This window comes from Haliaeetus albicilla, chromosome 29, assembly GCF_947461875.1.
Source record: "Haliaeetus albicilla chromosome 29, bHalAlb1.1, whole genome shotgun sequence".
In the NCBI taxonomy this organism is placed as follows: Eukaryota; Metazoa; Chordata; class Aves; order Accipitriformes; family Accipitridae; genus Haliaeetus; species Haliaeetus albicilla.
In genome coordinates, this window is record NC_091511.1 from 3,405,735 (window position 1) to 3,425,978 (window position 20,244).

The following is a 20,244-nucleotide window of genomic DNA, read 5'->3' on the forward strand; positions in this document are numbered from 1 at the left end:
GGCCCGCCTCCGCCAACCAGCGCGGCTCCACGCCCTCCTCCAACCAACGGGCGGCCGACATGCAAATAAGGGCGGGGCCGCGGGATGGGTGGTGGTGAGGGACACGCGGGGCCGCCGCGCTGCCCTCTGGGAAGGCGTCGCTTCCTCCCGCCTCCCTCCCCGCTGCGGCCTGCGCCGTTGCCACGGAAACCGCCTGATCTCTCGGCCCCCCCCCGTGTCCCCCCCCCGCTCGTGTTCCCTCGCGTCCCCCCGTGTCCCCCGACCATGCTGGCGCTGCCCCCGGGGCTGACGGAGGAGGAAGAGGCCCTGCAGAAGCGCTTCGCCAAGCTGCGGAAGAAGGTGGGGGCCATGGGGGGGGCGTGGGGGCTGGGGGGGATGTGGGGGGGCTGGGGGGGGCGTAGGGTTGGGGTTGGGGGGGCTGGGGCGTTATGGGGAGCCGGGGGGGCACAGGGATATGGGGAGGCTCGGGGGGGGGCACAGAGTTATGGGGGTATTTGGGGGCTGGGGGGGGCTCCATGGGGGCGGGGAGATACGATGGACTATGGGGGAGCCATGGGGGGCTATGGGGGGGTCCTATGGGGCTGGGGGCGTCCTGGCCCTCCTTGACACCCCCCCAATCCCCCCCCAGAAAAAGGCGCTGCTGGCGCTGAAGAAGCAGCAGAGCTCGGCCGGGCAGAGCAGCCAGGGGGGCATCAAACGCTGTGAGGGGGGGCCCTGTGGGGAAGGGGGGGGGGGCCTGGATGCCTGGGTCCCCCTCCGGGGGGTCTCCTGGATGCTGGGGTGTCCCCTGTCGTCCCCCCAACACCAAGGACTCCGTGGGGAAGGGGGGGCCCCAAGGACCCCGTGGGGAAGGGGGGGGCCCCCCCACGAGATGCCTGGGTCCCCTTGAGGGAGGGCTTCCTGGGGGTGTCCCATGTGTTGTCCCCCCCGACACCAGGGTCCCCGTGGGGAGGGGGATCCCCTAGGAGCCTCACACCACCCCCAGCTGCCGGGGTCCCCGTGGGGAGGGGGGGTCGCCCCCTTTGGGGGTCTGACGCCCCCCCACCCCGGGTTCCCCCCCCCCCAGCCATGTCGGACCAGCCCCCCGTGGACACGGCCATGGCCACGGAGCAGGCGAAGCTGCTGGTGAAGTCGGGGGCCATCAGCGCCATCAAGGCTGAGAACAAGAACTCAGGGTTCAAACGGTCCCGCACCCTCGAGGGGAAGCTCAAGGTGGGGACCCCCAACGCAGGGGGACATCCCTGGACCCCCCCAGACACCCCCAAACCTCCCTGTTACTCCTCTGTGGCACCCAGACCCCCCCCAATGGATCTGGATATTCCTGTGACCCCACCCAGCCCCCTCCTTGGGGCTACCCTAGCCCCCGCCCCCTTGGGGACACCCCCAGACACCCCCCCAGAGGCCCTGGGGCTCCCCCAAACACCCCAGGGTGCCCTGTTACTCCCCCCTGCCCTCCCTGGGGTCCCACAGCCCTCCCTGCACTCCCACCGTCCCCCCAAACCCCAACAACCCCCCCCCAGACCCCTTGTACCCCCCTGGGACTCCCCCAAATACCCCCCACTGCTCCCTGAAGCCTCCCCCGAGGTTTGGGCCCCCCTCACCCTGTGTCGTCCCCCCCCAGGACCCCGAGAAGGGCCCAACCCCCACGTTCCAGCCTTTCCAACGCAGCATCTCCGCCGATGATGACTCCCAGGAGGTACTGGACCCCTGGGGGGGGTGGGAGGGGGCTCCCTTTGGAGCAGGGGGGTTCCCTTGGAATTGGGGGTCCCGGACGCCGGGGTCCCTCCCCGTTACCAGCCCCCTCCCTCCCCTTATCCCCGCAGTCGCGCCGCCCCCAGAGGAAATCGCTGTACGAGAGGTGAGTGGGGAACCCCCCCGGGACCCCCCCTCTTTTTGCTCTGGGACTCCCCCACATAGCTAACCCCCTCCCCCCCCCGTGCCCTCTCCCCACAGCTTCGTGAGCGCCAGCGAGCGGCTGCGGGAGCCGGAGGGTGGGGGGGGCCGGGGGGACCCCCCTGAGCGGGGGGAGCGACGCCTGGACTGGGAACAGGAGCCGGAGCCGGAGGAGCGGAGCCGGGAGCGGGACGGGGTCTTCCGCAGTACGGGGGGGGGCAGGGCCCCGGGGGGGGGCCAGACCCTGAGGTGCTGGGGGGGATCGTGCGTCCCTGAGTGGAGGCAATGCTGGACACTGGGGGGGTCCCCAGGGGTCTGGGGGAGGGGTGTCCCAGGTCCCTGGGTGCTGGGGGGAGGTCCCGGGGGGGGTCCTGGACCCCAGGGTGCTGTGGGCAGGGGGGCTCCCAGGATCCCCGGAGGGATCCCTCATCCCGGGGCGCTGGGGGGAGGTCCCGGACGCCTGGGTCCCCCCCCCAGCCCCCCGTGTGCCCCCCCAGGGTCGGACTCGTTCCCCGAGCGCCGCCCCCCCCGGAAGGGGAACACGCTGTATGTGTACGGGGCGGAGCTGAGCCCCGAGCTGCTGCGCGGAGCCTTCGGCCCCTACGGAGCCATCATCGACCTCTCCATGGACAGTCCCCGCAAGTGGGCGGGGCCGGGAGGGGCGGGGCCGGGAGGGGTGTGGGGCCAGGGGTTGGTGGAGCTAAGGGCTTGGGGAGGGGCTAAGGGCTGTGGGTGGAGCCAGAAATTAGAGTGAGTTTAATGTTCTGGTGGAGCTGCAGTTTGTGGGTGGGGCTGAGTTGTGGGTGGAGCTGGGGTGGGGTCACAGACTGGGGTGGGACTAAGGGTTGTGGGTGGAGTCAGGTGTGGGCAGGGCTAAGAGTTGTGGGCAGGGCAATGGATTGGGGTGGGGCTACAGGCTAGGGGTGGGGCTAAGGGTTGTTGGGGGGCCATGAGCTGGGTGCACCACCTGGGGCATGGGCAGGGCAGATGGGGTGTGGCCAAATGGGGTGTGCTTTCAGGCGTGGCCTGTTGTGACCCCACCCATGCCTGTCCTTCTCCCCCCCCCCTCAGCTGTGCCTTCGTCACCTATGAGAAGATGGAGTCGGCCGACCAGGCCATCGCAGAGGTGGGGGGGGCCGGGGGGGGCCCTGAGGAGTTTGGGGGGTCCCTGCCCCCCCCACACCCCTGACCCCCTGTGTCCCCCCCCAGCTGAACGGGGCGGTGGTGCAGGACGTGCAGCTCAAGGTCAGCATCGCCCGCAAGCAGCTGCTGCTGGACGCAGCCACCGGGAAATCGCTCTGGGGGTCCCTGGGTGAGTGTGGGGCGGGGGGCAAAGGGGGGGGGAGATGGAGAGGGCAGAGTGGGGTCCCACAAGGGGGGGGGTGATGCCCTCAGGGGGACTGGTGGGACCCCCAGCAAGCGAGACACCTGTACAAGAACATCCCCCCAAAAGAAAGATTTCTCATAAAGAAAGAGGAGGGGTGCACCCACAGCCCCCCCCGAACACCTGGGTCCCCCCCCGGGGTCTCCCCCAGGTCCCTGACCCCCCCTTTTCCTCCCGCCCCCCCCCCCCCCAGCGGTGAAGAACAGCGCCAAGGGCTCGCACCGGGACAAGCGCTCGCAGGTCGTGTACAACGAGGACCTTTTCGGGGGTCAATAAAGGAAAAACGAGGCTGCGCCCCTGATTTATTGTCCTGGTTGGGAACATCACACGGGGGGGACCCCCGATGATCCCCCCCAGACACCCACCCCTGGACCCCCCCACGTCATCCCCTGGCACAGGGGGGGCAGCTTAGGTGCCCCCGTCACCCCCATGTCCCCCCACACCCCTCCCTATCCCACAGCCGGAGGCTGCCTCGTGCCCCCTCCCCCCCGCCACATGTCACAACATGTCACAACACATCACGATGTATCATGGGAGGAAGCCCAGGTCCTCGTCCTGCAGCTGCCCCCGCAGCCAGGGCAGCACCTCGAAGACATTGATGTGGAAATCCCGGGCGAAGGCGGGGGCACGGGGCTGGCGGCAAACGTCCAGCACCCCCCAACTGATCACCCCCACCTGGGGGGGGCACGGGGAGGGGTCACCCTGTGTCCAGCACCGCCAGCTGATCACCCCCACTCCCAGTATCCCCAGTGACACACACCCTGGTATTTCCAGTGCCCCCAGTATCCCCTGTGCCCTTCTGGTATCTCCAGCCCCCCCCCCAGTAACCACAGTCCTCCCCAGTATTTCCAGTGTCCCCCCCCAAGATCCCTAGTGCCCCCCAGTATCCCCCGTCCTCTCTAGCATTTCCAGGCCCCCCCCAGTATCCACAGTCCTCCCCAGCGCCCCCCCAGTATCCCCACTGACCTGGAAGTAGCGCTTCCCCCAAGTGACAACAACGGGACCCCCAGAGTCACCTGTTGGGGGGGGGGAGCGTGAATGGGAGGGCACTGGGATATACTAGGATGGATGGGGATGCCCTCTGCTGTGGGAGGGGGACGCTGGGGGGGTACTGGAATGTACTGGGACATACTGGGATGGTATTCGAGGACACTGAGGCATACTGGGATGGCACTAGCATATACTGGGACCTATGGGGATGGCACTAAAAGACAGCGGGGCAAACTGGGATGGTACTAAAGGTTACTGTAAGGCACTAAGATAGTGTTAGGGGATACTGGGACTTATTGGGATGGCAGTAAGAGTTACTGGGATGTACTGGGATAGCATTTAGGAACAGCGAAACTTACTGGGATGGCCCATAGAGATACAGAGGTATAGCAAGAAGCACTGGGACGGCACTGGGGGCCACTGGGTTGTACTGGGATGCCATCAGCAAGGCAGTGAGGCGTACTGGGGGGCACCAGAGGTGCACTAGGATGTACTGGGACATACTGGGGGGGCACTAGGACAGTCCTGGGATGTACTGGGGGGTCGAGGATGCTACTGGGGGGCACTGACCGCGGCAGGCGTTGGGGTCAACGTAGGGCTCGGTGCCGCCGGAGCAGAGGAACCGGGGGGTGATGACGTCCTCCAGCGCCAAGACCTTGGCGTAGGGGGGGGCCCGGAGCGCGTCGGCCTCGCAGGGACCCCGCTGCGGACAGGGGTGTCAGGACGGGTGTGGGGGGACGGACGGACATGGAGGGGGGGGACGGGATGGGGACCCCACCTGCTCTCCCAGCTTGAGGTGGACAGGGCGTCGCTGCAGCTCTGAGGGGCCGCGGGGGGAGACGAAAAAGGCGTCGAGGTTCTTCTCAGGGAGCAGCAAGCGGCCTGGGGGGGTGATGGGGGGAGTCAGGGGTATGTGGGGGGGCGCTTGGAGAGGGGGGCAGGTGGGGGGCGGCTCACGGTGCTCATCGCAGGTGCTCTGGTCCGGCGGCAGCCGCAGCGCCCGGGAGGCACCTTCGGTGCAGGGCAGGCAGAGGGGGCTGGGGGGGACGGGGGGGGTCAGCGCCCCGCACTGCCACCCATGGCCCCTCTCTGCCCCACAGCCCCCCCCCCCCGTGCCCTGTGGATCCCCTCCCCGCCCCACAGATCTCCTCCACTGCCCCACAGACCCCCCGCTGTCCCATGGATCCTCTCTCTGACCCACAGACTCCCCTCTGCCCTACGGACATACCCCCCACCCCAGAGACCCCCAGCTGCCCTATGCACCCCCCCCCCCGCTGCAGAGACCCCCCCAACCCCACAGATCCCCCCCACTCTGCCCCACGGACTCCCCACTACCCCACAGCCCCCCCCCCAACCCATGGACACCCCCCCTCTGCCCCACAGAGCCCCCTCCCCCCCATGGATCCCCCCCACTCTACCGCACGGACTCCCCACTACCCTACAGCCCCCCCCCCAACCCATGGACCCTCCCCTTTGACCCACAGAGCCCCCTGTCCCCCACAGACCCGCCCCTCTGTCCCACAGCCCCCCTACTGCCCCAGGGACCCCCCATCCCCTCACCGCGTGGTGGGGCTGGGGGGCACGGCAGTCTCCAGCCGCACCAGGGCCACGTCGTAGTCGTAGAACTCAGGGACCCCCCGGTCCCGCCGGCCCCCCAGGTTGTACTGGGGGTGCAGGAAGAGCCGGTCCACCTTCCGCTGCACCCGCGGCCCTGCGCGACGGTGACAGGCTCGGAGGGGACCCCCGGCACCGGGGGGGACACCCCCCCCATAAGGGACCCCCCCACCCCACGCACCCACTTCCACGGTGACCCACGGCGCCTGATCGTCCACGTGGAAGCAGTGAGCTGCCGTCAGCACGAAGTAGGGGGACACCAGGGACCCCTGGCAGCGCTCCTGACCCTTCTCGGGGCGCTGGGGACACGGGGGGGGTCATGGGGGTTCCCCCGACCCCACGTGTGTCCCCATGCCCCTCACCGTGACAGTGCCATGTCCCCACACGTATCTCCCCCCTATTTGTGTGTGTGTCCCATGTGTGTCTCCCCCCCCGTGCCCCCCGGCTCACAGTGACGATGATGGTGACGTGCCAGGGGTTCCTCTCCCGGTCGCTGGCGCTCTTGAATTCGTAGGTGAGCCCGCAGAGCCCCATGGTCTCGCTCTCGTCTGGCGGGGGGAGTCGAGTTTGGGGGGGGGGGGCACTGAGGCTTGGGGGGGCACAGGGAGGGGGACCCTGCAGGGGCTCAAGGGGGACTCAGGGAAATGTCTTGGGGGGGGTGTTGGGGTCCCCAGGGATGTTGGGGTTACCTGGGGGGTCCCAGGGGGTGTTTTTGGGGGGGCCCTCACCAATCATATGGTGGATGCCATTGGGGGGTGTTGGGGGTCCCAGGGGGTGTTTTTTGGGGGGGCCCTCACCGATCATGCGGTGGAAGGCCATGGGGGGGTGTTGGGGGTGCCAGGGGGTGTTTTTTGGGGGGGGCCTCACCGATCATGCGGTGGAAGGCCTCCTGCAGGTCAGGCAGCCCCCGCAGCAGGAAGACGTGCTGCTCCCCGTCCTTGTGCGAGGCCAGCGCATTCAGCGTCTCCACGTGCACCAGCGACCCCACCCCGAACGCATACACGTCTGACGGGGTGGGGAGGGGGCGTCAGTGGGGGTCCCAACACCCCAACCCCCCCCAGACCTCACTAGGGTTCTGCAGCCCCCCCCAAAGCCTCCCCAGCCCCCTGCAGTCCCCACAATCCCCCCCAAATCCCACCTGCTCCCCCAAACTTCCCCAAGACCCCCCCAAAACCTCCCCAGACCTCCCCAGCCCCCTGCAGTCCCTTCAATCACCCCCAAAGCCACCTGCCCCCCCAAACTTCCCCACGGCCCCCCCAAACCTCCAGCCCCATGCACCACCCCCCAAGCTCCCCCAGCCCCCCCAGACTGCCCCAAACTCCCCCGTCCACCCCCAGCCCTACTGACATCCCCCAAGCCCCCCATTCTGCCCCCTACCCCCCCCCCCCAATTCCCGTCCCACACCCAAAAAGTCCTCCCGGTCGTTGCGGGGGTCCCGGCCAATGCTCAGCAGCTCCCGGATCTGGTGGATGACGGGGACCGGGGACCCCCCCATGTTCACCCGGCCTGGGGGGAGCACGGGGAGGGGGTCACAGAGGGGCTGGGGGGGGTCTCATGGGGGGGGGCAGGGGGCCCTGAGGGGGATTTGGGGTCGGGGGGGGGATCCCACAGGGGATCTGGGGGGGCCTTGGGGGGCTTTTGTGGTCTGGGGCATCCCAAAGGGGGATGGCTGGGGGGATTTTGGGGTCCATGGGGGGAATTTGGGGTCCTGAGAGAGTGCGGGGGCTTTGGGGGTTCCCAAGGGGGGGGGTCCCACCGTCGGTCATGATGATGAGGACATGGCGGGTGCTGTTGGTGACGGGGGGGGGCTGCAGCCCCCGCAGCTGCTCTGCCCGCTCCTGCTGCACCAGCAGCTCGTAGACGGCCTTGAGGGCGGCGTGGGGGTTCGTCCCCGGCTTCTGCGCGTGCGCTGGGGGGCACAGGGGGGTCACTGCACCCCAAGGAGCCCCCCCGAGCCCCATAGCACCCCACAGAGCCCCCCCAGACCACTATAGCCTCCCATAGCACCCCCAGGACCCCATAGCAGCCCATGGCACCCTGTAGATCCCCACCAGCACCCCCAAAAACCCCAGCGAACCCCCCCAACCCCCTCAACACTCCATAGAGCCCCCCCAGCACCACATAGAGCCCCCCCCAGACTTCCACAGTCCCCCACCAGAAGCCCCCAGACCCACATAGCCCCCCCAAAGACCCCCATAGCACCCCATAGCCCCTCCCAAGACCACCTGCAGACCCCACAGTCTCCCATAGCCCCCCATAAACCCCCACCAGCACCCCCAACCCCCCCAGCACTCCATAGACCCCCCCAGGACCCCTATAGCCCCCCCCAAATCCACCCAGACCTCCATAGTCCCCCACCAGAAGCCCCCAGACCCCCCATAGCCCCCCCCGGACTACCCCCCAGTCTCCCATAGCCCCCCATTAAGCCCCTCAGGACCCCATCCCAGGACTGCCCCCCCTCCCGAGCCCCCCCAGCCCCCCCACCTGCGAAGGGCAGCTGCGCCAGCATCTTGTCCACTGAGGCCCCGTCGGCCGCCTGCGGCTCCATGGGGCTCAGCACCACCCGCGCCTCCGTCCCGAAGGTGATGATCCCATAGTGGGGGGCTGCCCCATAGCTGGCGATCTGGGGGGGGCGGGGGTGATGGGGGGGTCAGGGGGGACACGGGGGTTCGGGGGGACCTGGGGGGTCAGAGGTGGCAGGTGCCAGGGTAGTCTGAGGGGGGGATTTGGGAGGGTCTGGGGAGTCCGAGGGGGAGATTTGGGGGGTCTGGGGAGTCTGAGGGGGGATTTGGGGGGGTCTGGGGGTGCCACCTTCTCCACCAGCTCCCTGAGGGCGTTCCGGGCGTCCCCGAAATCCTCGGGGCCGATGCTCTGGGATGCATCCAGCACCAGGTAAATGTTCAGGGCAGCGCCGGGGCTCAGGTGGATCCGACGCTTTTCTGTGGGGCCTGGGGGGGCGGGGGCAGGGGCATGCTGTGACCCACCGCAACCCACTGCGACCCCCACCAAGCCCCACAGGGACCCACGGAGCCCCCCCAAAAACCCCACTGGGACCCACAGCACTGCATCGCGACCCCCACCGAGCCCCTCCAGACCCACAGAGTCCCACGGGGACCCCCCAGCCCCAGCCCTGACCCACGGTGACCCTTGGACCCCCATGACTCCCTGTGCCCCCCACAGACACCCCATGGCCCCCCGATATCCAAGTACCCCCATAGCTCCCCAGCCCCATGGCCCCCCAACCCTCCATAGCCCCCCCTCAGCCCCCCCTAGACCCTCATGGCCCCCCAGCCCCCCCAGTGCCCCCCCTCAGCCCCCCCTACATAGTCCCCCATGGCCCCCCTTGTCCCCCACCCCTGGTGTCGTTGGCCTCGGCCACCTCCACGGTCTGGGCGAGGGAGGCAAGGAAGGAGGCAGCCACGTCCTCGGGGGTGTCGAAGGAGTTGGGGTCTGGGGGGGGGCACCGGGTCACCCCCCCACTCCTGACCCCAACCCCACTCCACACGAGACCCCCCCCCCGCAGCCTCTGCCCCAAAAGGGTACTCCCCCCCGAATAAGGGACACCATAACCCTCATAGGGCCCCCCCATATCCCATAGACCCCCCCCTACCCCACAGGGCCTCTGGGACCCTGCACCCCCTGGGCACCCCTCCCCACCCCCGACCATCCCATGGCTCCCAAGAGCCCCCAGGACCCCCCCAGAGCCCATCCCCGTGGCATCAGGGCTCCAGATCCGCAAACCCCACTGATCCCCAGCCCCTCACCATGGCGTTCGGCCTTCAGCCCCCCCACCGTACCCCACAACCCCCTTCAGGACCCCCCAGAGCCCATCACCGTGGTATCAGGGCTCCAGATCCGCATACCCCACCGACCCCCTGGCCCCCCCCAGCCCCTCACCATGGCGTTTGGCCTTCAGCCGCCCCCCCCGTACCCCACAACCCCCTCCAGGACCCCCCCCCAAGACCCCCCTCGGCCCCTCACCGCGGCATCGGGGCTCGGTGCCACTCCAGACGCCCCCCTCCAGGCAGCGTCGCTCGGCCGAGCCCACCAGCTGCAGCCCGGGCCGGCAGCGGTACCGGACCCGTCCCTCCACCCCGTACCCCGACCCCTCCTTGGTGGCCCCCGGTGGGACCCCCGGGGCCGGGCAGGCCCCCGCTGCGGGCAGGTGTCAGGGTGTGACATGGCGGGGACACGGGGGGAGACACACGGGGATGCTCAGGGATACAGGCTGACTCGGGGGGAGATGTGAGGGTGCTCGAGGGACGTGGCGGGGGGGACATGGGGATGCTTGGGGGGCCATGAGGATGCTCAGGGGACATGGGGGGGGTACAGGGGACGTGGGGACACTTGGGGGGACATGGGTGTGGGGGGCAGGGGGACATTTGGGGGGCACAGGGGGATGGGGACAGGGGAGATGGGGACGTGGGGGGACGGGGACGTGGGGGGACACGGGGACACTTGGGGGGCACAGGGGCATGGGGACGGGGGAGATGGGGACGTGGCGGGGGACACGGAGGACATGGGTCGTGGGGATATGGGGGGCAATGGGGCAGGAGATGTGGGGACAACGGGGGGGGATGCTCAGGGGCGAGGGGGATGCGTGGGGGACACCCGGGATGCCCAGGAGATGTTGGGGGGGCCCGGGGCGAACCGAGGGACAGGCAGACACAGGCGCCCAGCCCCCCCCCGCCCCGCGCCTCCTCACCGCCATCGTCGCAGACGGGGGTGGCCCCCCCCCAGCGCCCCCCGGGGCCGCAGACGCGGACGTGGGGTCCCCGCAGGGTGAAGCCCCCGAAACAGCCGAACTCCAGGCGGGAGCCGGGGGCGTGACGCCCCCCCCGCGGCCAGAACCAGCCGTGCTCGAACTCCAGCGGCGCAGGGCACCAGACGGCTGGGGGGGGGGGCACCAATGAGCCCCATTGCCCCCCCCAACACCCCCTAGGGACCCCCTGACCCTGTGACCCCCAGAGACACCCAGAACCTCCCGGGACCCCCCCAGGGACCCCCCAGCCCCCAGAGACCCCCTGGCCCAAACTCCCCCCCTGGGACCCCCAGGACCCTCAATGACACCCTGGGACCCCCCCGGTCCCGAGAGACACCCTGACCCCCCCTCCAGCCCGACAGAGGCTTCCAACCCCACCCCAACCCCCGTGTCCCCCCCAAGGACCCCCAATAACCTCCCCCGTGACCCTCCCTGTCCCCCCAAGGACCCCCCAGCGCCCCCCCCCCACGACCCACCTTGGCAGCGGGGGGTGACCCCCCCTGGCAGGGGGTCCCAGGTCCCCTCGGGGCTGCAGCGCCGGAGGCCGGTGGGGAGGGGGGTGCTGCCGGGGGGGCAACGGTAGCGCAGCCCCTCTCCCCCCGCCACCAGCTCTCCCCAGCCCCCCTCGATCGGCACCAGCGCCGGGTCGCAGCGGGGGGGGTCGGGGGGCAACGTGGGGGAGGTCCCCGGGGTGGCTGCCGCGGGGCTGCCTGTGGGGTGGGGGACACCGTCAGCTGGGGGGCGAGGGGTCTGCGGGGCGGCCGGGGGGGGGCTGGGGGGGCACCGACCATCGGCGGGGGCCAAGAGGAGCAGGAGGGCGAGGAAGGGTCCCGCCATGGCCGTGGGTCCGAGCCCGTCCGTCTGTCCGTCCGCGGCCTCTGTGGGGCCGACGGGGCCGACGGGGCGTTGTGAAATACCGGGCCCCCCCCGCGGCCTACGGGAAGTGACAGGTTGGGGGGGTGGGGGGGGGTGCTGGGGCTGCCCCGCACCCCGGGGTTCCCAGCCGCCCCCCACCCCGGCCCTACAGGGGACCCAGGCATCGGGGAGCAGCCCCCCGCCCCGAGACACCCCCCCCGGGGGTCCAGCCCCACCTGCCCCCCACCTCGGGGTAACGAGGCCTCATTAACAGCAGCTGCCGCTAACGAGGGTCCCACCCTGAACTCCTGGATCCCCTGCTCCAACCCCCCCCATAAGGGACCCAGATGTGCGGGGAGGGGGGGGGCAGAGCAGGATATCCCCCCTCCCAGAAGACCCAGGCACCTGGGTGCACCTCCCCACCCCCACCCGCCGGCACCCAGCCAAGCCATGGGGGGAGGGCCCCCCCCCCCGCCGGGAAGAGGCGGCACCGCGACACCCTAGAAGGAAGCTCACGGCGGGGGGGGGGGCACAAGCTTTATTGTGGGGGTGGGGGTCACGACCAGGGTCGGCGTTAGCGCAGGGGGGCGAAGGCGAGGACCCCCCCCAGGTGCCGGCGCAGCCACGGCTGGACGCGGAAGAGGCTGATGTGGAAATCGCGGGGTCGGTGTCCGGGGGGGGCCGGGGGTCGAAGCGGGACCCCCCCAGCCGTGCGCCGTCCCCCGCGGCACGGGTCGAAGGTGCCCCAGCTCACCACCCCCACCTGTGGGGCAGGCGTGGACCCAGGCCTCGGGGCGCGGGGGGCCCCGGCGTCCGAGCCTGGGGGTCCCCGGTGCCCGGCTTTGGGGGTCCCGGCACCGGGGACCCCCCGGGTTGGGCCCCCCCCTCACCTGAATGAAGCGGTGCCTCCTCTCCAGGAACAGGGACCCGCCGGACTCCCCTGGGGGAGGCAGAGCGGGGGTGGGGGTGGGAAGGTGCCAGGACCCCCCAGACCCCCCCCCCCAGGACCCCCCCATCGCCCCCACTTACCTTTGCAGGTGGCGGCCTCGGGGGGGCCCCCGCTCTCCTGCCCGGAGCAGAGGAACCGATCGGTCACCACCTCCCCCAGCGCCACTTTGGCGTAGGGGGTCCCCGGCTGCGTTGCCCCTGAAGCGCAGGCGGCCCACTGCGGGGGGGGGACACACCCCGGAACGCCTGGGTCACCCCCCAGCACGCCGGGGTCCCCCCCACAACGCCTGGGTCCCCCCCCACCCCTGGGTCCCCCCCCAGCACACCTGGATCCCCCCCCGAAAGCCCACGTCCCTACCTGCCTTGGTCCCCAGGGGTGGGGGGATGTGTGGGATGGAGCAGGGACCCCCAGACACCCGGGGTCCCCCCCAAACTCCTGGGTCCCCCAGCACTTTGAGCCCCCCCCGAACCCCTGGGTCCCCTTCTGAACCCCTGAGTCCCCCCAAACACCTGGGGCCCCCCCAGACTCCAGGTCTCCCCGAATGCTGGGGTCCCCTGCAAACGCCTGGGTCACCCCCAGACACCTGGGTCCTCCCAAAACCCCTGGGTCCCCCCAAATGCCTGGGTCCCCCCCAGACTCCCAGGTCTCCCCAAACCCCTGGGTCCCACCCAAACGCCAGGATCCCCCCCAAATGCCGGGGTCCCCCCCCAGCATGCCTGGGTCCCCCCCGAAAGCCCATGTCCTCATCTGCCTTGGTCCCCAGGGGTGGGGGGATGTGTGGGATGGAGCAGGGACCCCCAGACACTCGGGCTCCCCCCCAAACTCCTGGGTCCCCCCAGCATTTTGCCCCCCCCAAACCCCTGGGTCCCCCCTGGACACTTGGCTCCCCCCCAGACTCCCAGGCCTCCCCGAATGCCTGGGTCCCCCCCAAACGCCTGGGTCCCCCCCAGACTCCCAGGTCTCCCTGAACCCCTGGGTCCCGCCCAAATGCTGGGGACCCCCCCAAACGCCTGGGTCCCCCCCAAATGCCTGGGTTCCCCCCAAAACCCCAGGATCCCCCCCAAATTCCAGTGTCTCCCAGCAGACTCCCAGGTCTCCCTGAACCCCTGGGTCCCCCCCAGCTGCCTGGGTTCCCCCCAAAACCCCAGGATCCCCCCCAAATGCCGGGGGTCCCCCCCAGACTCCCAGGTCTCCCTGAACCCCTGGGTCCCGCCCAAATGCTGGGGACCCCCCCAAACGCCTGGGTCCCCCCCAAATGCCGGGGTCCCCCCAGACTTCCAGGTCTCCCTGAACCCCTGGGTCCCACCCAAATGCTGGGGACCCCCCCAAACGCCTGGGTCCCCCCCAAATGCCGGGGTCCCCCCCAGACTCCCAGGTCTCCCTGAGCCCCTGGGCCCCCCCTAGCTGCCTGGGTTCCCCCCAAAACCCCAGGATCCCCCCGAAATGCCAGTGTCTCCCCCCAGACTCCCAGGTCTCCCTGAACCCCTGGGTCCCCCCCAGCTGCCTGGGCTCCCCCCAAATGCCAGGATCCCCCCCAAATGCCGGCGTTCTCCCCCGCCCCCAGGACGCCGGGGTCCTCACCGCCTCCTGTCTCTTGATCTGCACCCCCATCCTCTGGGGGTCCAGGGAGACGAACTCAGCCGGGACCCGGGGCCGACCCAGCAGCTCGGCCTCTGGGGGGGTCAGGCAGGGGGGCAGGCTCAGCACCCCGGATGCCTGGGTACCCCCCCTGACGCCTGGGTGTGTCCCCCCAGACGCCGGGGTCCCCACCTTGCTCCTCGCAGGTCATCCCCGGTGGTTTCCTCATCGCCCGGTTGGCGTCTTCAGTGCAGGGGATGCAGACGCGCCTGGGGGGAGAAGGGGGGTTCAGGGTGCCCCTGGGGACCCCCCCGTGCCCCCTCAACCCCCCCACTCACCTGGGGGTCCCGCGGGTCCCCACCTCCCGCTCCAGCTCCACCAGGGCCACGTCGTAATCGTAAAATTCGGGGATCCCCCGGGACACCCCAGCACGGACGTCGAAGTTCTCGTGGAGCACCCAGTGCTGGAGGGGCACAAGCTCCCCCTCCCCTGCCCCCCCCAAACTCCCCCATCAGCCAAACGCCAGGGTCCCCCCGGTGCGGGGGGCTGGGGGGTGGGCAGGGGAGCGGGGGGTCCCCCCCGAGCATCCTACCCAGGTCAGCGGTCCAGGCGTGGGGCGCGGGGCCCCCCAGGAAGCAGTGTGCTGCCGTCAGCACCCAGCGGCCCCCCACCAGGGACCCCGCACAGCGCTGCTCCCGCCCTGCCTACGGCATCACCGTCAGCACCCATGGGTGACGGGGACCCCCCCCCGGGGGGGGTCCCGGACAGCTGGGTCCCCTGGGAGGGGGTTTGGGGGGAGGAGGGGGCCCAGATGCCTGGGTCCCCAGTGGGCTGCGGGACCCTCCAGATGCTGGGGTCCCCAGTGAGCATTGGGGTGTGGGACCCCCCCCAGACGCCTGGGTCCCCAGTGGGCTGTGGGACCCCCCGAAACATCTGGGTCCCTAGTGGGCATTGGGGTGCAGGACCCCCCCCAGACGCCTGGGTCCCCAGTGGGATGTGGGTCCCCCCACAGTGGGGGTCTCACCCTCAGGATGACGTGCCAGGGGGGCCGGGAGGCTCTGGTGGGGACGATGACGCCGCAGAGGTCCCCAAGGGTGGTGGCCACCAGCGCCGCCTCCAGCGCTTCCTGCAGTGCCGCCGCGTCTGCCAGCTTGAAGGCGTGGGTCTCGTCCCGCCGGTGCGAGGCCACCGCCGCCAGCTCCGCCACGTCCACCTCCAGCGCCCCCACCCCAAAGGCGTAGATGTCTGGGGCGGGGGGATGAGGGGGGCTCAGGGGGGCATGGGAGGGGTCTGGGGGCAGCTGGAACTGGGCTTGGGGTGTCAAAAATGGGGTTGGGGGCACCTATTGGGGGCTTGGGGGGTATCTGAGGTGGGTTTGGGGCACCCAAAATGGGTCTAGGACACCTAAAAGGGGGTTTGGAGCATCTCAGTGGGGCTTGAGGCACCTAGAACAGGGCTTGGGACACCTCAACAGGGCTTGGGGCACCTAGAACAGGGCTTGGGGCACCTAGAACAGGGCTTGGGGCATTTCAAAAGGGGTTGGAGGCACCTAAAAGGGGGCTTGGGGGCACCTCGATGGGTGTTTGGGGTGTCAGGACAGATCTGGGGGCACCAAGGGGGGGTTGGAGGCACGTAAAGGGTGTTGGGTGACCCAGGACATGGATGGCTCTGGGTGCCCAGAGCCAGCCCCACGTGGGCTGGGGTGGGGGCAAGGTCCGGCCCTGGGGACAGGGACGGGGCTGTGACCGCACGGGCAGGAGGGGCCCATCGGGGCCACCCCAGCAGTGGCGCAAGAGCAAACAGTGATGGGGGGAGACGGGGCCAAGGACACACAGACCGGGGACCTGGTGGGGGTTGTGGGGAGCTGCATGGGGGCCCTTGGGGGGTGCGTTGGCCCCAAACCACCCTCAAGGTCCTCAAACCACCCCTGAAGTCCCCAAAACCATCTTCATGGTCCCAAAAGCCACCACTGAAGTTCTCAAACCACCCTCAAGATCCCCAACATCCTCTTTAATGTCCCCAAACCACCCTCGAGGTCCCCAAAACCATCTTCAAGGTCCCCAAAGCCACCACTGAAGTCCTCAAACCACCCTCAAGATCCCCAACATCCTCTTTAATGTCCCCAAACCACCCTCGAGGTCCCCAAAACCATCTTTGAGGTCCCAAGAGCCACCATGATGTCCCTAAACCACCCTTGAGGTCTCCAAACTACACTCGAGGTCCCCAAAACCATCTTCAAGGTCCCCAAAAGCCACCACTGAAGTTCTCAAACCACCCTCAGGATCCCCAACATCCTCTTTAATGTCCCCAAAGCACCCTTGAGGTCTCCAAAGCCACCCTCGAGATCCCCAAAACGATCTTCAAGGTCCCAAAAGCCACCACTGAAGTCCTCAAACCACCCTCAGGATCCCTAACATCCTCTTTAACGTCCCCAAACCACCCTCAAGGTCCCCAAAACCATCTTCGAGGTCCCAAGAGCCACCATGAGGTCCCCAGCACCACCCTCGAGGTCCCCAAAGCCACCCTTCATGTCCCCAAGATCTGCCCAAGGTCCCCATCCCCCCCCAGCACCCACCCAAGTAGTCCTCCCGGTCCGGCTTGATCTCCAGCACATCCTCAATCTTAGCCACCACGTCCCGGGGGTGCCCCCCAACGTTGAACCTGCCTGTGGGGCAGCGAGAGGGGGGGTCACCCAGGTGACCCACCTCCTCCCCCAGGTGTCCCTGTCCCCCCACCGCAGGTCCCCACCGTCCGTCAGCAGGATGACGACATGGCGGATGTGCCGCCAGGAGTCAGGGTGGCCCATCCGCTCTGCCCGCGCCTTCTGGAAGAGGAGCATGTGGTAGACCTCCATCAGCGCCCCGCGGACGTTGGTGCCCGTCGCGTTGCCGTGGTCTATGGGGAGATGGAGACCCGCCAGGTCCCGGACACCAGGGTCCCTTCCCCGGATGCCGGGGGCCCTTCCCAGCCGCTGGGACGCACCAGTGAAGGTCATGTTCTCCAGGCGGTGGAGAACCTCGTCGGCGTCAGCCGACTCATCCTCGGCCGTGGACACAATGACCAGGGCCCGGCTGGCGAAGGAGATGACGGCAAAGCTCACAGCCACCTCAAAGCTGCTGAGCTGTGGTGGGGAGGGGGGTCAGGTCCCCACCACAGTCCCAGCCTGCTCCTCCATGGTCCCACCATGGTGTCCCCATGGTCCTGCCCTGTGTCCCTGTGGTCCTACCGAGGTTCCAGTTCATTCCTCTGCGGTCCCACCATGATCCCACCCAGGATCCATCACAGCTCCCCCATGGTCCTGCCGTGGTCCCAGCCTCTCTCACCGCGGTCTCCTCCATCCTTGGTGGTCCCACCCATCCCACTGTGGACCACCCCTGTCTCACCATAGTCCCACCATGGGGTTCCCATTCTCCCGCTACAGTTCTACCAAGGTCCCAGCCTGTTCCTCCCTGGTCTCACCATGATCCCACCACGGTTCCATCCATGATCCCACAACAGTCCCACGCATGGTCCTACCCATGGTCCCACCATGACCCCACCCAGGGTCCCACCACGATCCCACCAATGATCCCACCACAGTTGTACCACAGTCCCTCCCCAGTCCCACCTCATCCCACCCCTGTGGTCCTAACCCACGGTTCCAGCCCATTCCCACCACGGTGTGTGTCCCCCAACCCCGTGTTCCCCCCCCACCCCATGTCCCACCCTGTCGACGATGGCAGCCCCACACTCCTGGAAGAGGCGGAAGTTCTCCGAGCGGACGCTGCCAGAGGCGTCGAGGAGCAGGTAGACGTGGAGGGACCCCTCGCTGCTCAGCACGATGCGACGGCCCAGGGACGAGTCTGGGGGACTCCGCGTGTCACCCCTGCCTGGGGGGGGCCGTGTCCATGTCCGCCCTCCCCAGACACCGGGGCCCCCCCCCAGACCCACCGTTGTGGGGGCGGGCACCCGCCAGCTCCAGAACGGAGGTGAGAGACGCCCCGAAGCCCTCGCTGACGTCCTCGGGGAGGTCATAGGCGTAGGGATCTGTGGGGGACACACACGGGGGACACACACGCACACGGGGACACACGTGTGGGGCTGCAGAGGGCTGGGGGACCATGGGGGGGGAAGTGGAGGGACCCTAGGGGGACCAGGGGGCTGGGGGCGGCACAGGGGGACCTCGGGGGGTGGTTCTGGGGGAATACAGGGACCTGGGAGGGGTCCGGGGGGGGCACAGTGGGTCAGAGGGGTCCCTGTGGGTCGCAGGGGGGGTCATTGGGGGTCCCGGGGGGGCCACTGGGGTTCAGGGAGTCATTGGGGTCGGGGGGTCACAGGGGCCATGGAGGGTCCCTGGGGGGATCCTCGGGGTCACAAGGGTCAGGGGGTCCCTGGGGGGTGACGGGAGTTGTTGGGTCTGCGGTGCCCACACACACGAGTGGGGGGGGGGACGGGGACAGACTCGAGGGAGGGGCCGCGGTACGGGGGAGGGGCGGAGTCAGGCGGGGGCGGGCTCCCCCGTGGCCGCGTGGCCACGCCCCCTGTCACTCACGGCGGCAGGAGGGCTCGGGGCCGGACCAGCGGCCCGTCTCCAGGCAACGGCGGTGGGCGGGGCCCAGCAGCATCAGCCCCGCCCCGCAGCGCACGTGCACCACCGCCCCCCGCTGCCGGCCCCGCCCCGTCGTCACCCCCCCGGCGGGGGCCGGGGCCGGTGGACAGTCACCCACTGGGGGGGGGGGGGCATTAGGGGTGGGGGGGCACCCCTCGGGGTCCCCCAACCCCACCCCAGCCCTATTGCTACCCAGTAGGGACCCCCAACCCTCTTGCTACCCCTCCGACCCCTCACTCGGGGCTCTATAGGGACCCTTGAACCCACCCTCAGCCCACAGGGACCCCCAGCACCCCCAACTACCCGGACCCCCCAACCACAGGGACCCGAGACTCCCGGGGGGGGGAGAGGATTTTTTGGGGGGTCTGACAAGGGATTTTGGGAGCGATTTTGGGTCTTCCAGGGGATTTCGGAGACTCCCCAGGGTATCTGGGGGCAATTTGGGGGCCCCAAGAGGGATTTTGGGAAGGATTTGAGAGCTCCCAGGGTATCTGGGGGCACTCAGAGGGATTTGGGGGGGGATTTGGGGCTCCCAGGGGGATTTGGGGGGGCTCCCGGGGGGATCTGGGGTCTGATTTTGGGCTCCCAGGTGGATGTGGGGGAGAATTTGGGGCTCCCATGGAATTTTGGGGCCTTCTGGCGGGATTTTGGGGGCTCCCGGGCAGATCTGGGGTGGGATTTGGGGTTCCCGGGGGGATATGGGGGGGATTTGGAGTTCCCAAGGGGCCCTGGGGGGGGGGATTTGGGGGGCTCTCAGGAAGATTTAGTGGGGGATTTGGGGCTCCCAAGGGGATTCTGGGGGCTGATTTGGGGCTCCCAGGCGGATATGGGGGGGGATCTTCCCCCCCTGCCCCGGGCCGTTCGGGGGTCCCGGTGTCCCCGGCTCTCACCACCGTCGTCGCAGACAGGGCTGGTGCCGCTCCAGAGGCCTCCGGGCCGGCAGTGCCTCCGGGCCGGGCCCCGCAGCACGAACCCGTCGTCGCAGGCGAAGGCCAGAACGGCCCCGGTGGGGTGCGAGGGGCGGCGGGGGGAGAGCGTCCCCTGCGGGAACGACAGCGGCGACGGGCACCGCAACTCTGGGGAGGGCAAAGGGGACCCAGGCGTCCGGGGGGGTCCTGTCCGTCCCCCCCCACTCCAAAGGGGACCCAAGCGTCCGGGGGTCCTGCCTCCCCCACCCCAAAGGGGACCCAGGCATCCAGGGGGGTCCTGTCCGTCCCCCCCACCCCAAAGGGGACGCAGGCGTCCGGGGGGGGTCCACGGGGGACGCGGGCGCCCGGGGCGGGTCTCTCCTCCCCACCCCAAGGGGGTCCCCGCGGTCGCAGCGCACCTTTGCAGACGACGGGGGTCTCGTTCCCGGCGGTGGGGCAGCGGCCGGGGCGGTGGCGGGGGGGCGGGTGGGGATAGGTGCCCGGGGGGCAGCGGGACCCGGCGGGGGGGCAGGCGGTGGGGTGGGGGGGGCCGCTGCCAGCGGCGGCCGGGCCGGGCCGGGCCCCCCCGGCGAGGAGCAGGAGGGTCAGCACCCAGGGGACCATGGCCGGGACGGCGGGGACCCCCGGGGGAGGCGCTGGGAAAAGGCGAGGGGCGGGGCCTCTCCGGGTGACCCCGCCCCGGGGGCGGAACAGCAGAAAAAC

At 69.7% G+C, this 20,244-nt stretch overlaps 2 protein-coding genes and 1 long non-coding RNA gene across 3 annotated transcripts; 1 reads left to right on the forward strand and 2 right to left on the reverse strand.

Annotated features, from left to right (window-relative positions):
- Positions 1–75: 75 nt before the first annotated feature.
- On the forward strand, positions 76–3,572 carry NELFE (negative elongation factor complex member E). Its single transcript, XM_069774123.1, has 10 exons — positions 76–339; positions 629–701; positions 1,067–1,212; positions 1,622–1,696; positions 1,824–1,858; positions 1,954–2,099; positions 2,391–2,535; positions 2,965–3,019; positions 3,103–3,205; positions 3,471–3,572. Exons 1-10 carry the CDS (start codon positions 85–87, stop codon positions 3,551–3,553), a joined length of 1,116 nt encoding a protein of 371 aa, XP_069630224.1. The 5' UTR covers positions 76–84; the 3' UTR covers positions 3,554–3,572.
- Positions 3,573–3,774: 202 nt separating this feature from the next.
- Positions 3,775–20,187, reverse strand: CFB (complement factor B). Its single transcript, XM_069773876.1, has 35 exons — positions 19,941–20,187; positions 19,504–19,689; positions 18,557–18,730; positions 17,956–18,051; positions 17,731–17,867; positions 17,008–17,146; positions 16,774–16,920; positions 16,601–16,690; positions 15,050–15,270; positions 14,618–14,729; positions 14,364–14,514; positions 14,218–14,294; positions 14,029–14,120; positions 12,528–12,663; positions 12,389–12,438; positions 12,076–12,261; positions 11,746–11,998; positions 11,432–11,521; positions 11,120–11,353; positions 10,587–10,772; positions 9,863–10,036; positions 9,236–9,331; positions 8,693–8,829; positions 8,366–8,504; positions 7,638–7,790; positions 7,286–7,387; positions 6,749–6,886; positions 6,332–6,429; positions 6,063–6,180; positions 5,828–5,978; positions 5,225–5,304; positions 5,046–5,149; positions 4,838–4,970; positions 4,244–4,293; positions 3,775–3,952 (listed from the first exon to the last, which is right to left on the reverse strand). The coding sequence occupies exons 1-35, from the start codon at positions 20,143–20,145 to the stop codon at positions 3,806–3,808; spliced, it is 4,782 nt and encodes a 1,593-aa protein (XP_069629977.1). The 5' UTR covers positions 20,146–20,187; the 3' UTR covers positions 3,775–3,805.
- LOC138682801 (uncharacterized) lies at positions 16,015–16,561 on the reverse strand. The gene is made up of 2 exons (XR_011322725.1): positions 16,238–16,561; positions 16,015–16,177 (listed from the first exon to the last, which is right to left on the reverse strand). It is a non-coding gene; the product is annotated as an uncharacterized lncRNA (long non-coding RNA).
- Positions 20,188–20,244: the final 57 nt, after the last annotated feature.